Raw genomic sequence first — 13,281 nt, forward strand, 5'->3', positions numbered from 1 at the left:
GGCCGTCCGCGTCGCGTCGCCGTGAGGTTCCGTATGACGTCAATGGAGATGAAATCGTCGCCGCGCGACGAAGCTGTATGTGAGAGTGAAAGGGCGCCAGGGACCGCGCGCTTTCAGGGGAGTGAACGCACGGCGAAGAAACGCGCGTTCTGCGCCGTGCTCCTGAGGGCTGCAGAAGTAGGCGTCTCTTTCCTCCTTACAATCACCATTATGTAGAGCAAACGCGCCCTTCCGACGCGCGAGAGGCCTTGGGGGGGGGGGGGGGCGGGGGGGGTGAGGGGAAGAGGGGAGGGAAGGGAGGCGACGTTTAGCTGCGGCACCAAATGCCTATTTATATCAGAGGCTCGGGCAACAGTCACCAACGCCGCACGCATTTTGTGCGAACGCGGGCAAAACGCCGACGGCGTCACAACAGTTCTGCGTGTTGCCGGTGCTGCTGCATGTCGAATTATACAGCTGATAAGCTACTATCATTACTCCGTATAGCTCTCTACAAATTTGCTATCGCAATTGATGATTCGCCTTTCAGGTGAAACTGCGACCAATTTTTTATATAAATACGCATCTGGTGCCGCAGCTAAACGTCGCGCCTCCCCTCCCGCCACCCCGTCCCCCCACGGCTTTTCGCGCGACGGAAGAAGTCGCGTTTCCTATATATATATATATATAATATATATATACTATATATATGGTGATTGTAAAGGAGGAAAGAGACGCTTAATTCTGCAGCCCTTCAGGGAGCACGGCGCAGAACGCGCGTTTGTTCTCCGCCGTGCATTCGCTCCCCGTGAAAGCGCGCGTCCCTCGCGCCCTTTCACTCGCACATACAGCGTCCGGCGCGCGGCGACGATTTCATCGCCGTTGACGTCATACGGAACCTCACGGCGACGGCGACGCCGACGGCAGAAATCCTCTTTGAGTGTCCATATAATTGCTATCGCAATAAAATTAATCATGAACGCATCGTTACTCGCGTGATGGTTGGTGGCGCCCGCAGTCAGGTCATGGACTTGTTCATAATTTGTCACGACGGATATAGCAGGGAAAGACCGGTACTTACCTTGCTATCTTCGCCCAAACTACCTCAGCCAAATACCCTGCTAAAGCCAGTATAACAAAGGTTTCAGCTTTGAATTTTCTTCCCTTCCCATGTCGAATCTGCGAACGGTCTACGGGTTTACGTTTGTTGATGAGATTTTCATTGGCTCCGTTTGCTTCGTTACTTGTGCAAGGGAACGCGCATCTGACTGACAAACATTTTACAGATTTTTACAGGGAGGGTGGGGAGTGGGTCCGCCCCATACAACACACTTATGTGGGCTCCCCCTTACGGGAGCCCATTAGCGTCGACCGCGGCCTACCTACCTTAATTCAGCATTGCTTCCATCAATCGCCGTGACATGGAGATTCTTTTACATGTTAATCCGCAACGGATATGTGCAGCAGCATGCTACTGGTGGAGTGTGTCGGAGTGTAGTGTGAGCGTACGTTTTCAAAAAAACTACTTTTAAGCATATAGCGAATCGGCGGTGCCTAAAGCTTCGCTCAATTGCAGCAATAAAGAACCCCCGCCTTACCTCCTGCCTGCCGCTCTGCATGTGCCTGCATGTCACTGTACAGCAGATACATGCTTAGTACTAAACATATGCGACCGATGGGCTCGTGAACAACTCCCTGCACGCCTTCTATGCAAACAATGATAAATAGTTGGATGTCGACACGTCCCCGGTGAAATTGCCCTAGATCAACGCTAGAGTCCCGGTGCCCGGACCAAGACACAAAACTGTGCAAGTGCATTAATGGTGGATCTGGTTCACAAATTCGTAAGTTGCGCAGTCTGTCGGAAATGTTACCTAACGTTCGTGCAAAAAGGTTTAGTTTGGGGTCAGGGCTTTCTAGTATGCTTGTTTTCGCCCTCTCCAAGGTTATAAATCAAGCGATAATGTGAGCGGCAAAACCATGTAGTTAAGTAAACTGTTGAAAGAGAAGGCGCGTATGTCGAAAACCGGTGCCAAGATAATATATTTGACAAAATAAGCAAAGCAGAAGAGCGTTCCAGCGTCCGACAGATCACGTGTCGAAGCAATTATATTCTTATTTTTCCTTGTGTCCAGTTTTGGACTTATCTTGCTTTACACGTCGATTCGGCGAAGCTGTCTCGTGTTCGCGTCGAGAAGGCTCATGTTGGCTTGTCGAAGGTGCAGCTCCGTCCACGCTCGCCTGGCCGGGTCCATCCGTGTTCGTCTGGCCGGATCCATCCGCAGTCGACTGGCTGGAGCCGTCCCCTTCCGGCTCCAACTCCGATGACGGCGTAAAACTCCCGGAGGTGGTCCTGCCGCCTTGCTTATGTTTATGTATGTGGTGCTTTCGCCGCTTTGTCGATGAACCACGCTTTCGCTTTCCATCCCTCGCTGGCTGTTTCAACGCTGTTCCAAGCTGCGAGCCTCCTTCCGGTCCGTCGATTTGAGAGCTGGGTATGGCGAACTCGAAAGGGGGTATGGAGAGGAAGTAGTAGTTGTCCGGGTTCTGCGTCCAATCCGACTCCGGTGACGCAGTGCTGTTGAACAGGTCGCTCGCCATCGGAGGCTCGTATTCACCCTCCGATGAAGATGGCGTTGGCTGATAGTAGGGAACCTGCAAGCCCTCGTACAGCGTGATCTGCTCCTCGATGGGGTCGTGTTCATCGTCTGCGGAAGTGCTTTCCAGCTTTGACACGAGTGGTCGAACTTCCACTTCCACAAGGCGCCTCTCTTCGCCTTCGGCGCTACTATCTGGCACGACACCCGTCACTAGTGTCTCTGATACTGTGGTGTCACCAAGCATGCCGTTTATCATGCCCGGAGGGTGATCCGACATTTCTCTGCGAGTTCTCGTAGGCGAGCGTTCATCAGTGGGCACTCTTTGGTGAACACTCGTAACGCCCTCTGGCCTTGCGACGTCAGACACCACGTGGCCTTTCGGGGCCGGTGGTGACCAAATTCTTTTCGCTGCTTGCGTTTTCGAATCACAACAGAGATATCGGTCTCGGTGTCTTCGGACAATGAGTCCTGGGATTTTCTGCGCTCTAAAACATGCGCCGTTCCTCTCGCCGCTGGCGCGTGTTCCTCTTCGTTGGATCTTAGTGGAATTGTACCTTGAACGACCACAGACGCCGTGTCTTCTGCTACAGTGCTCTCGGACACTGTGCTTTCTGGGACTGGTCTCTCTAACACTGTGCTGTCTTGCACTTCAGCCAAGTGGGACGCTTTCTCCGGAGTCGTAGATTTCAATGTATCGCCTATATTTCCGCTGTGTCTTCGCGAAAAAGCTTCTTGCAGAGCCTTCGGGCCCGCGCCACTCGACACATTTCCCCCGGAGGTGGTACTCTCTGTTAGTGTACTCTCGTACACTACGCTTTCTGATAATTGAATCAGTGGCCCCATTTCGACAGGCGTTCTGGGCGCACCTCTCTCACCTCTTTGGTCACTGTGTCTTCGCGAATGGGTTCCTCGTGGTCGTGTCGCTACGATTATATCCGTTGGTGCACACTCTGTCAATGTGCCCTCAGACACATCAAATGTCGGCCTTGGTATTTCTGGTACCTTCTTTTCTACCGGCTCGTCTTTCCGTACACTGGTTCTACGTGAAAGGATTTGGTGTGGTGGTGCCACTGCGATTATATCCGTTGGTCCACTCTCTGTTACTGTGCCCTCAGAAACTTCAACTACTGGTCTTATTTCTGGCACCTTATTTGGTACGGGCTCGACGTTTTGCCCACTGATTCTTCGTGAAAGGGTTTCTCGTGGTGGTGTCGATACGATTCTATCCGTTAGTCTGCTCGCTGTTAGTGTACCCTCAGACGCATCAACTACTGGCCTTGGTATTTCTGGCACATTCTTTTGTACCAGCTCGTCTTTCTGCCCACTGGTTCTAGCTGAAAGGTTGTGTGGTGGTGGTGTCACTGTGATTGTACAAGTTTGCCCGCTCTCCGTTAGTGCGCCCTCAGACGCTTCAACTACCGGCCTTGGTATTTCTGGCACCTTCTTTCGTACGGGCTCAACCTTTTGCCCACTGGTTCTTCGTGAAAGGGTTTCTCGTGGTGGTGTCGCTACGATTCTCTCCGTTCGCGGACTACGTGTTAGTGTTCCCTCAGACATTTCAATCAGTGGCCTTAGTATTTCTGGCATATTCCTTTGTACCGGCTCGACTTTTTGCACACTTGTTTGTAATTTCGGCGGCGCCATTGGCGACACGCTCCCTGACGCTACTTTTTCTCGCAGCTCCTTCTCTGGCACCGTCCGTTCTGCTACGATACTTTTCGGTGTCATTGCCACAATATGCGTAGGTTTAGTCTTACCCGGCGTTGAAGCCGACGGATACACGGTTGGCACCGGCTCGTCTTTATGCTGGCTGGTTCTACGGGAAGAAAGTATCGGCAGCATCCGTGACGCCGCGCTTCCTGGTGCTACTTTTTCTGGCGGCTCCTCCACAGGTATGGTTCCCTCTGCCTCGGCACTTTTCAGTGGCGTGCCCTGATGGAGAATGGACTTAGTCATATCCGGCGTCGAAAGCAAAGTTGAGGCCTTCGCCGGCACCTTGTCCTTCTTTGGCTGTCTTAGTACGCGTGCGTCGGCCTCCTGGTGTTGTTCTACCTTGTGCGTTTTCACCAAGCGAGGCGGCGAAGTGGTGGCGGATGACCGCTCCGCAGCATTGTCATGCTCTGGGACCTTTTCAACGCCATCGGCACTCTGTGGACTCTTCCCTGGCTTCCACTTAGGCGTGTGACGCTCCGCACTATCTATCTTTCCTTTTTTGCTCCTAGCCAGGTCATCATGAACGTTGACCTCCGGCGTAGACGTGGGCAGCAAATTTGCCGCAAGGTCGCCATCTTTGCTGGAATGTGTGGGCGGTTCAACGTGCGTTTCCAAGGGGACCGTTAACCGCGGCGAGACAGTAGTTCCAACGTCGGCGGCAGGCCTAGTGTCCTCGATGATCTTGTGCGCCTTCTGTGGGCGAGGAAGGCCCCGCTTTTCTGCAGCCTTATCGGACATTGAACTCGCTGGCGCCTTCTCTTGAACTGTCGGGGGAATAAAGCTCTCTTCTGTCTCCGGTTCCTCGGCCTTTCCGACTGGCTTCGCGGACTCCTTGGCGAGCTCCTTTTCTGCACCGTTTTCCAAAGAACGATCGCTCTTGCGCCTGAGTGGAAAAGGCACCCTTGTGACTACAGATGGTTCAATAAAGCTGTGCCTCCGGCTTCGGCCACTGACTGCAGATGCACAGCTCTGCCTCCGGCTTCGGACTCTGACCTCCTCCGGTGAAGGCGGAGCTGGCGGGCTGTCAATGCCAATGTAGGACTCCGGTTCAATAATAAAGTGTTTGCGTTCCCGCTTTTTCACAACAGGGTTGATCTGATGACGGTGAGGAAAAATTGGCCCTGCTTCCGGCATGCATGGAAGTAGATTTCCTTCAAGAGCTGTAGGGAATGGGATGGGTTCTTGAATCGGAAGAGGCCGCGCAGTTTCTAGGTATGGGTGCGAATGTATAGATTCTTTGGTCGGAAGAACTGGTTCTTGCGCAATCGCGGGAAAACCTGCCGTTTCTTCGCGCCAAGTCATAGAGCCCCGCTTTGTGTCTCCCGGTGGCTTCGTCTGGTCTTTCAACCGCCCCTCCACCATGGTGTCCTCGGCGTATCCCACAAACCCTGCTTTTTCGGCCTCATCACGCTGCTGGGATAAAGGCACGGGTAATATATTCTGGTTCATTCCCGCGCTAGCATGAACACCAAAGAAGAAAGGTTTTTCTTCTGGGGCCTCCGGTGACAATTCATCTTCATTTTTAGACTTATGCCAACCCTTACGTTTCTTGCCTTTCCGCTTCAAATTTCTTAAGGAGCCGTCTTCGTGCTTGGTACCTGAAGTGAAGCCAATACCTCTTGATGTTGCAAACGCGTCCCCCTCTGCAGCTGGCATGCCGGGCAAAGCGCCTTCGTGACCACTCGGAGAAACGTCACCCGCCACAGCGACTGCTTGTGTCTCCGGGTATTCAACGATCCGCCTCTCCGTATGCTTCCAGTTACACGGCTCCTCCTCGAACAGAAAGCTTCCCGTCCCATCAGATTCGGCTTTGTGTATGGCTGGCTTGCACTCCATTGTATCTGTCAAAACCTCACTACCAGCTATCTGACTTGACACCGAATCTTTACGATAAGTGAAGTCATCAAGCGACGATATCGAGCAGGTTTCCGAGGCAAGCTTGCGCTCTGTCACCTTTTTGTTGACATCTTTCTCCTGGTTGAACACGGAGCCCTTCGCTAGAAGTATCGGTATCTCGGTTTCCTGCAAGAATGGTCCAAGCTCGGCGTCTTCGGACTCCTCCGCAGGCGGCACCGTGAAAGGTTCTTTCGGCATTTTCTTCTTTTTCACTTTCGCTCGCGAAATTGCGAGTTCTGCGGGCGGTTCTTGGGCAGCTTGATCCGCTTTCGCCTTCACTTTTCTACTTTGCGGCAGATCTGCGGTGGATACTTCAGAGAACTGCGGTACTGTCTCCCATTCATGCGCTGTCGAAGGAAAGTCCCTCTTCTCAACACTAGCGAACTGTGGAACTTGCTCTTTCGTTTGTGAAGTATTAGGCAAGAAGTCTGCCTTCATCTTAGAGAACTGCGGCACTTCCTCTTGTTCCTGCGCTGTCCCAGGCAATATGTTATCTACCTTAGAGACTGTCGACTGCGCATCCGTAGGCAAGGGCTCCTCCACTACTTTGGAAAACTTGGGCGCTCGCTGTTTATGTGCAGCCGTCAAGAAGGGCTTCTCTAGTTCGGCCGCCTGCGTTGTACTGCCTTCCTGCGCGGTCACCGAAAAAGGCTCGTCCTCTGATAAACGGGACTTGCGGGAAGCGCGCCGGGACTTCTTTTTGCGCGCCTTCTTCCTAGGATAAACGTTATCTTCTTCTGGAGGTCCCTCTTCCTCTGTGCGACCTTCCTTTCGTTCTGCAAGCGCTTTGTCCAACGCTTCCAACTCATTCAGGGGTTCAATGTCAGCTTTCACAATGTGTTCCGAGGGCCGGAATTCCACGTGTGGTTCGGCGGCGGCGTCGGCCTTACCGCGGGAGAACAAGGCGGTCTTCAGCGGTTTATATTTTAAGGCGACATCTAGGTCCTTTGCCTGAGGCTTTTCGTCAGGCTGAAGTACGTGTAGATCATCTAGATTCAAATCGCCCGAAGTCTCCAAGCAGCTGATGAACCTCAGAATGTCAGACTCGGTGCAGCTCTTCTGCTTCCGGCCGACAGCCCTGTCGGGCGAGCGCACGCGTTTCGGCGATGTCGTCCTGCGGTTGGTCATCCAGAGGCTGCGCACACGGTGTTCGAACAGGAAGGCGATAACGGTCAAAAGCGCGACTTCAGCGCATATCACGAAGAAGGGTATGAGGGGAGAGGGCGGAACGCTCACTGCGACTGCGAAGAAGGCGCGGTCCTGACTGTGGCCGTTGTCCACGAGGCACGCAAACGTGGCCTCGTCGCGCTTGCCCAGCCGACGAATGACGAGAGTCCCGTAGTCGTCAGCTCGCTTCCCACCGTACTTGAACTTGGAGCTCCGGAAAGCGTTGAGCAGGTGCCCGTTTCTGTACCAGCGGATGGTCGGCGTCGGATACCCGTCAATCTTGCAAGAGAGGAAGCCGTCGTGACCCTCCTTGAAGCGCTTCGACTGGCTCGTGCGAATCGCAACCTTCAGCCCGACCACGATCACAGCCGTCTCGTTGACGACACGGCCGAGCGCGACACAGCTATAGTTGCCGACGTCGCTGCGCTCTGGCTTGTTGATCACCAGTGATTGGTCCTTGTAGACGTACTTGTCGCCAGAAAGCACGGTCGCGTTCCCCTTCAGCCAGACGATCTTGGCGCTGCGGTCGGCCGGGTAGTCGCAGATGAGCCGCAGAAAATCGGCGCCCGGTGTCAGCGTGATGCCCGAGCCTGGAAAGCCCTCGTTGGTGCGGATCGTCGACTCGAACACGTTCACTGTCACGACGCTCTCGGCGACCAGTCGCGCGCATCGCTCGTGCGATGCCGAGCACCTGTAGGTACCTGAGTGAGAAACTGACACGTTGTCCACGCTCAGCAGCGGGCTGGACACGCGGCTGCGGTCGCCAAACAGCCACGTGATCTGCGGGTCGGGCCGAGCGTACGCGCGGCACTCGAGGTTCACGCGCGCCCCTAGCGGAGCATACACGGCGCCTTCCAAGGGCTCCAGGCGCACGGGCGTGACCAGCTGCAGGACGTGCGCCATGCCGGCCGAGTCGTTCATCGCCGAGCGCGCACGGGAACAGCCGTACGCGCCGGCGTCCTCTTCGCAGGCCCTCCGTATCTCCAGCGTCCTGCCGACGGCCAGGAACCGGTCATTGTCCGGAAATAATTCCTCGCCGTCCTTGAACCAAGTCAGATTCTCGCCGTCCGGAGCCACGATACCGCAGCGTAGTCGGAGGGATTCATTCGGAACCTGAGCAGATATCCATAGTCTGTACAAGGTTTCTTCAGTGATCAGTCTTTCTCAGTTTCGCGAACTCAGAATTCTATATTATAATGGCACTGGAATTTTTTCACTGATGTACGTTTCTTCAAGCGCGTAGTGCTTTTCTTTCCTTTTACATTTTTTTTTTTTCACTTTTGCATGCATATTCCTGCCATACCTCTTTGATGTATATTTAGGTTTGCCAGCCTAGATGTTGCAACGTCAGCTTTCTTCCACTTACGGTGGTTATCCTATTCGAGAAAATGAATTCGATTGATCGATTCAGTCATCCATTGAGTACAACTTCGGGACATCATTGGAATGTATACTGTGAGACCGGATCATGTGCGGGGCATCTAATGAAAGATGTACGATAACGTTTACATACAAGTAGAAAATTACAGAAGCGAAAGCCTACGAAAGCCGCGGACATGTCCACCTCAGCTCAAAATGCAGATCAGGGAGCACACAGCATGCAGATGTCAGCATGGTAGTGTGCGCCTAACACGGCAGCAGAATCGTGCAGGCAAATAAACCTCAACCAAAGCCGGCACCAGCAAAGACGTAGTTGAGTAGAATGATGCGTTTCCAAAGGTGCAGCAGCGAACCTCGTTGGAAACGCAGCTGCCGACATTAGTACAGTGTGCTAGTAAACGTTTTAATCGACCTTTGGTACACGCTACTCCTCCATTATTATATACGTCCGGTCTGCCTCTCTTAACGGCGGCGACTCACAAGAACGTGACAGGGCGCTTGCGCTCCAGTCGAGTCCTGCAGGGCCGTGACCTGGACGAAGTGTTTGGCAAGCGACTCGCTCGAGCAGCTGTAGCCGCCCGAGAAGTCCGCGTCGGCAGCCTGCACCTCCAGCCTGGATACCTTGAAGTCCTGGGCGTTGTATTCCGACACGGAGTATCCCTGCCAGGCGGACCAGTGGCGCAACGGTGAACCGTCCTTGGTCCACGAGATCTTGGCTTTCGGATCGGCAAAGCAGTAGATGATGAAATTTTCTCCCTCTTGCACCTGCGCGGGACAATCGTGCTCGACCCAGTCAGCAGAACTACATGCTGTAATTCCCTACGTCTGCCACAAAGATTCAGACCGAGCTCTTCGGGGACAACGTCTCCGCGAGGACGGGAGTCATAATCATCCTGCTATCGAGAGCTCGAAAAAGAAAGACGATTGATTGGCTCTATCGCCTTAAAGCAACACAGAGGCTATATGAGACGCCGTAGCGAAGGCTACATGTTCAATTTTGACCACTTCGATGTTAACCTAAGGTTCGCTACCGTATCATTTTTGCATTGTGCCCTCATCAGAATGAAGCCGCCACGAATCACACCGGCGACCTCGATCTTTCTTGGCAGCAGAACCCAATAGGATTCCAGCTGCCGCCAGATAGCGCAGAGAACTAGACGACGGCTTCTCACCTCCCGGTGGCCATAATAGCTGATGAACTTGCGCGGTCGGCCTCCAGAATGCTGCTCCTGCTGGCAGGAGACGCTAGACACCAAACTGGCCAGCGCGACCAATGGCCACAGGGGAATGCCAAGGCTTGAGCAGGCGAGGCCACCCTTTGCCCGGAGTGGCATAAGCGAACCGAGTGTGAACGGAGTGGCCGCGTTGCACAGTTCCAAGACCGAGCTGCTCAGCGGGCCGCACGGCAGTTAGCTGGTCTGCTTCTTCTCTGAGCGTGAGCACGCGAGAGCGCATCACGGGACACGCTGTATCTTCTTCTTCATTTTCCTGCTTGGCAATGACTGGTTACTTGTTCCTCGGTGAAATGGCACAACTCACTCTATGGAATCGTTCATGAATCGGGCAGTGCAAGGGTTCAAATAATAAAAATAAGTTAGAGGAAATAGTAGTAGCCAAGTTTTTGCCAAGCCCTTTTCGTTGCAGGAAATTCGAGATGCATTGGAGTGAGAACAAAAAACGTGGGCATCTTGCACTAGTGGCGCAAGGCTGGAGTAAACAGCGGATCTGATGATCGACCAAGCTTTTCTTCCAGGTTTTACGAGGCTTGGATAAATTTTGCTAGGAAATGCTAAGTACTGCTAGGCGCGGTATTCCGAATCGGCGCGCCGCCGACGCGCAGATTCTCGCTTGGCCGCGCGACGCGCTTCAGGATGAGCGGCTTCTTCTTCGGGTGTCCAGATCTTCTTTGGTCGTCCCATGTCAAGGCTACATGTACTCGCCACACGGTGAACGAGATTTCTGCCGCTGTCGCGGCGGCTCCGACCTTTATCTCCCCGGTGACGTCACGGCCAAGCTGCGCCTCCACACTTGCCGGGGCGTGGCTGGTCGAAACCTACCGAGTCGCCGCCAGAGGCGCCTGCTGCAGTCACGGACTAATCACGGACACCGCGCGCGTTCGGCGCGAACGCGGGGAAACGGGGGAAAGCGAACAGCGTCGGCAGCAGCTCTGCGGGTTGCCTCGTTGGTGCTGCTACAATTTCTTTCTCTCTCTCGCTCTCATTTTCTCTTTCTCTCTTCCGAGCATAGCGCGTGCTGCACGCATGCTCTCCTTCCCTCTCCTTAACGTCCCATGCATGTCAAGGAAACATGTGCATGGCACGGAGAGGAGGCGAAGCACACGCCGCTCTGCTTGGTGGTTGCTAGGCAACGCGCGATGACGCCGTCGTTATGCAAGGTTGTTTTTGTACATGCGTTACGGACTTTCTTTCTTTTCTTTTTAACAGCGGAAGAAAGAAAACAAAGAGGACGTGGAAACAGCGATGTTAACATCAATTTGTATTTTAAAGCGAAGCTTTATATGGCTAGGCGAAACGAAAAAGCGCCTCCACGGAAAACTATCAGCAGCATTTGCTTGCTTGCTTGCTTGCTTGCTTGCTTGCTTGCTTGCTTGCTTGCTTGCTTGCCTTCAAGAGTGGCTCGTACCCACTATGGGGAATTGGTCAAGAATCGGGTGATTGAAGGAAAACAATTATCGGAGTCTAATAAGGATCACTTTTGAAAATTTTTCAATGACGAAAGGAATTTATTCATATAAAATCTAAGAATTTAGCAAGAAAATCGTCCTGATTCAATTATATACCCCACAACAGCTGAACAAACATCCCTACGACAATGTCCGAGAGAAGAGGCACCAAAAGATAGAATATTGGGTATCGTAACATTTAATCCAGCACAAGGAGGAGGGCGCCGGACCAGATCGATGTAGATAAAAGTTTAATGTAGGAATGCGACATCTGAATTTGGTAAAGAGGACTTCAAGTTTTATATTATTATTATTATTATTTATATTATGGCAGAATTTTCTGTTCCAAGGAAATAGGAGGTGTCGATAATCAGTTAGATTTGTTAATGGCAGGTTCCAGGAGTCTTGCATGACTGCCCATCTCCTGAACCTAGCCGCGGTTATGTAAGCTGATACAGGAAGAATCGGAAGGATTCGACCACTAAAGGCAGCTCTCACTAAGCTGTCAGCTAATTCATTGACAACTAATCCTTTGTGACCAGGCACCCATACCAATCTAATTAGTTTTAAGTTAGAAGGAATAAGACATTGGAATGTACGCGAAACTTGTGAGCTACTATTTGCAGTGAGAGCTGAACATAATGACAAAGAATCCGTTACTATTACAACTTCCGATATTGATGAGTGCACTTATCGTAAAGCCAATGTAACCGCCAGAAACTCAGCAAGAAATACTGGCATATAGTCTGGAAGTCTTAAGGAGAACGACCAGTCGAAAGCGGAAGAGAAAATTCAAATTCCAGATTTTTTCTTCTGATTGCGAGGCATCTGTCGCTATGGCGGCTTTTATTTTTAACTTCAATAAGTGATTTTCTAATAGCCCATTTAATATATTGTAAGAAAGGAGTTTTGCGTTGTTTGGATATATATCGTCGAAAATAATTTGGAGATTATCTCTCTCACTGCAAATTGGAGGGATCTCACATAATCGTACATCTAAGGGACCAACTACTGCCTGCACGAAAACGAGTAGCATTTGCTCGAGCATCGTCGTCTTCTTCCGCAGCTGGCTCGTTGGCGCCACTCGGGTTGCGCTCGTGCTCGGCACGCGCTCGTGCCACTGCTCCCGCGTTCGTCGTCGTCGTCGTCTTCCACAGCAGGCTGCGTTGCTGCTCAACATTCCAGCGTAGAATTTCACTTTTCTTCTGTCGTCGTAATGGGGAGGCCGCGTTTACGGGGATACGAGCCATTGCTTAAGGGGGTATGAGCCATTCATTGCTTACGTAACGGTGTCACAGACCCCGGTGAACGAGGCGCAGACGCCGGACTAAATTCCAAAGCCGACTTATCAGCTTCCGAAAATAATCCCACGAAAGCAAGGACAATTAAGAGTGGGCCCTCTGGTGCGCCAGCGAACGCCGGTTGCTGTCCAAAGACCGAGTCAGAGCCCAGAGTTGTCAAAACACAACAAAATATATTCTTCACACAAGGCAGTTCACACACACTTGCACACTTAGGCTAGACACAACACAATACAAATCAGATGGGTATTAACAAACACAAGAAAATAACGACAAGCACTGAGAGTCCAACACGTAAAACACAAAAATAAAAAGGAACACTAAGTGTCCAATCGTATTCACCAGTGTTGGTCTTGGAAGTCAGACGATCTCGGCGTAACTTGGGGGCAAATCTCGAAGAAAGAACTTCTTCCGGAAATGCAGACGCTCGATGAACTCGTCGACTAGCTTGCCGGGGAATCCCCTTCTTCCGCAGACGCTTGGTCTTCACGTTACATCACTTCACGGTGCGGACTCAACTCCTGAATTCCTCACTGGACTCCGAACTGACAATGCTCGCACA

At 52.3% G+C, this 13,281-nt stretch overlaps 1 protein-coding gene across 1 annotated transcript; it reads right to left on the reverse strand.

Moving 5' to 3' along the window:
* Positions 1-9,135: 9,135 nt before the first annotated feature.
* LOC119448022 (uncharacterized) lies at positions 9,136-10,108 on the reverse strand. The gene is made up of 2 exons (XM_037711527.2): positions 9,908-10,108; positions 9,136-9,500 (listed from the first exon to the last, which is right to left on the reverse strand). Exons 1-2 carry the CDS (start codon positions 10,067-10,069, stop codon positions 9,198-9,200), a joined length of 465 nt encoding a protein of 154 aa, XP_037567455.1. The 5' UTR covers positions 10,070-10,108; the 3' UTR covers positions 9,136-9,197.
* Between the last annotated feature and the right edge of the window lie 3,173 nt (positions 10,109-13,281).

The sequence above is a fragment of the Dermacentor silvarum genome, chromosome 4, assembly GCF_013339745.2.
Source record: "Dermacentor silvarum isolate Dsil-2018 chromosome 4, BIME_Dsil_1.4, whole genome shotgun sequence".
Taxonomy (NCBI): domain Eukaryota; kingdom Metazoa; phylum Arthropoda; class Arachnida; order Ixodida; family Ixodidae; genus Dermacentor; species Dermacentor silvarum.

Excerpts from the sequence above, each read along its gene's own strand:
- LOC119448022 (XM_037711527.2), bottom strand. The coding sequence starts at position 10,069 with ATGCCACTCCGGGCAAAGGGTGGCCTCGCCTGCTCAAGCCTTGGCATT. Across the intron at positions 9,501-9,907 it reads GCTATTATGGCCACCGGGAG|GTGCAAGAGGGAGAAAATTT; the intron begins GTGAGAAGCCGT and ends TGTCCCGCGCAG.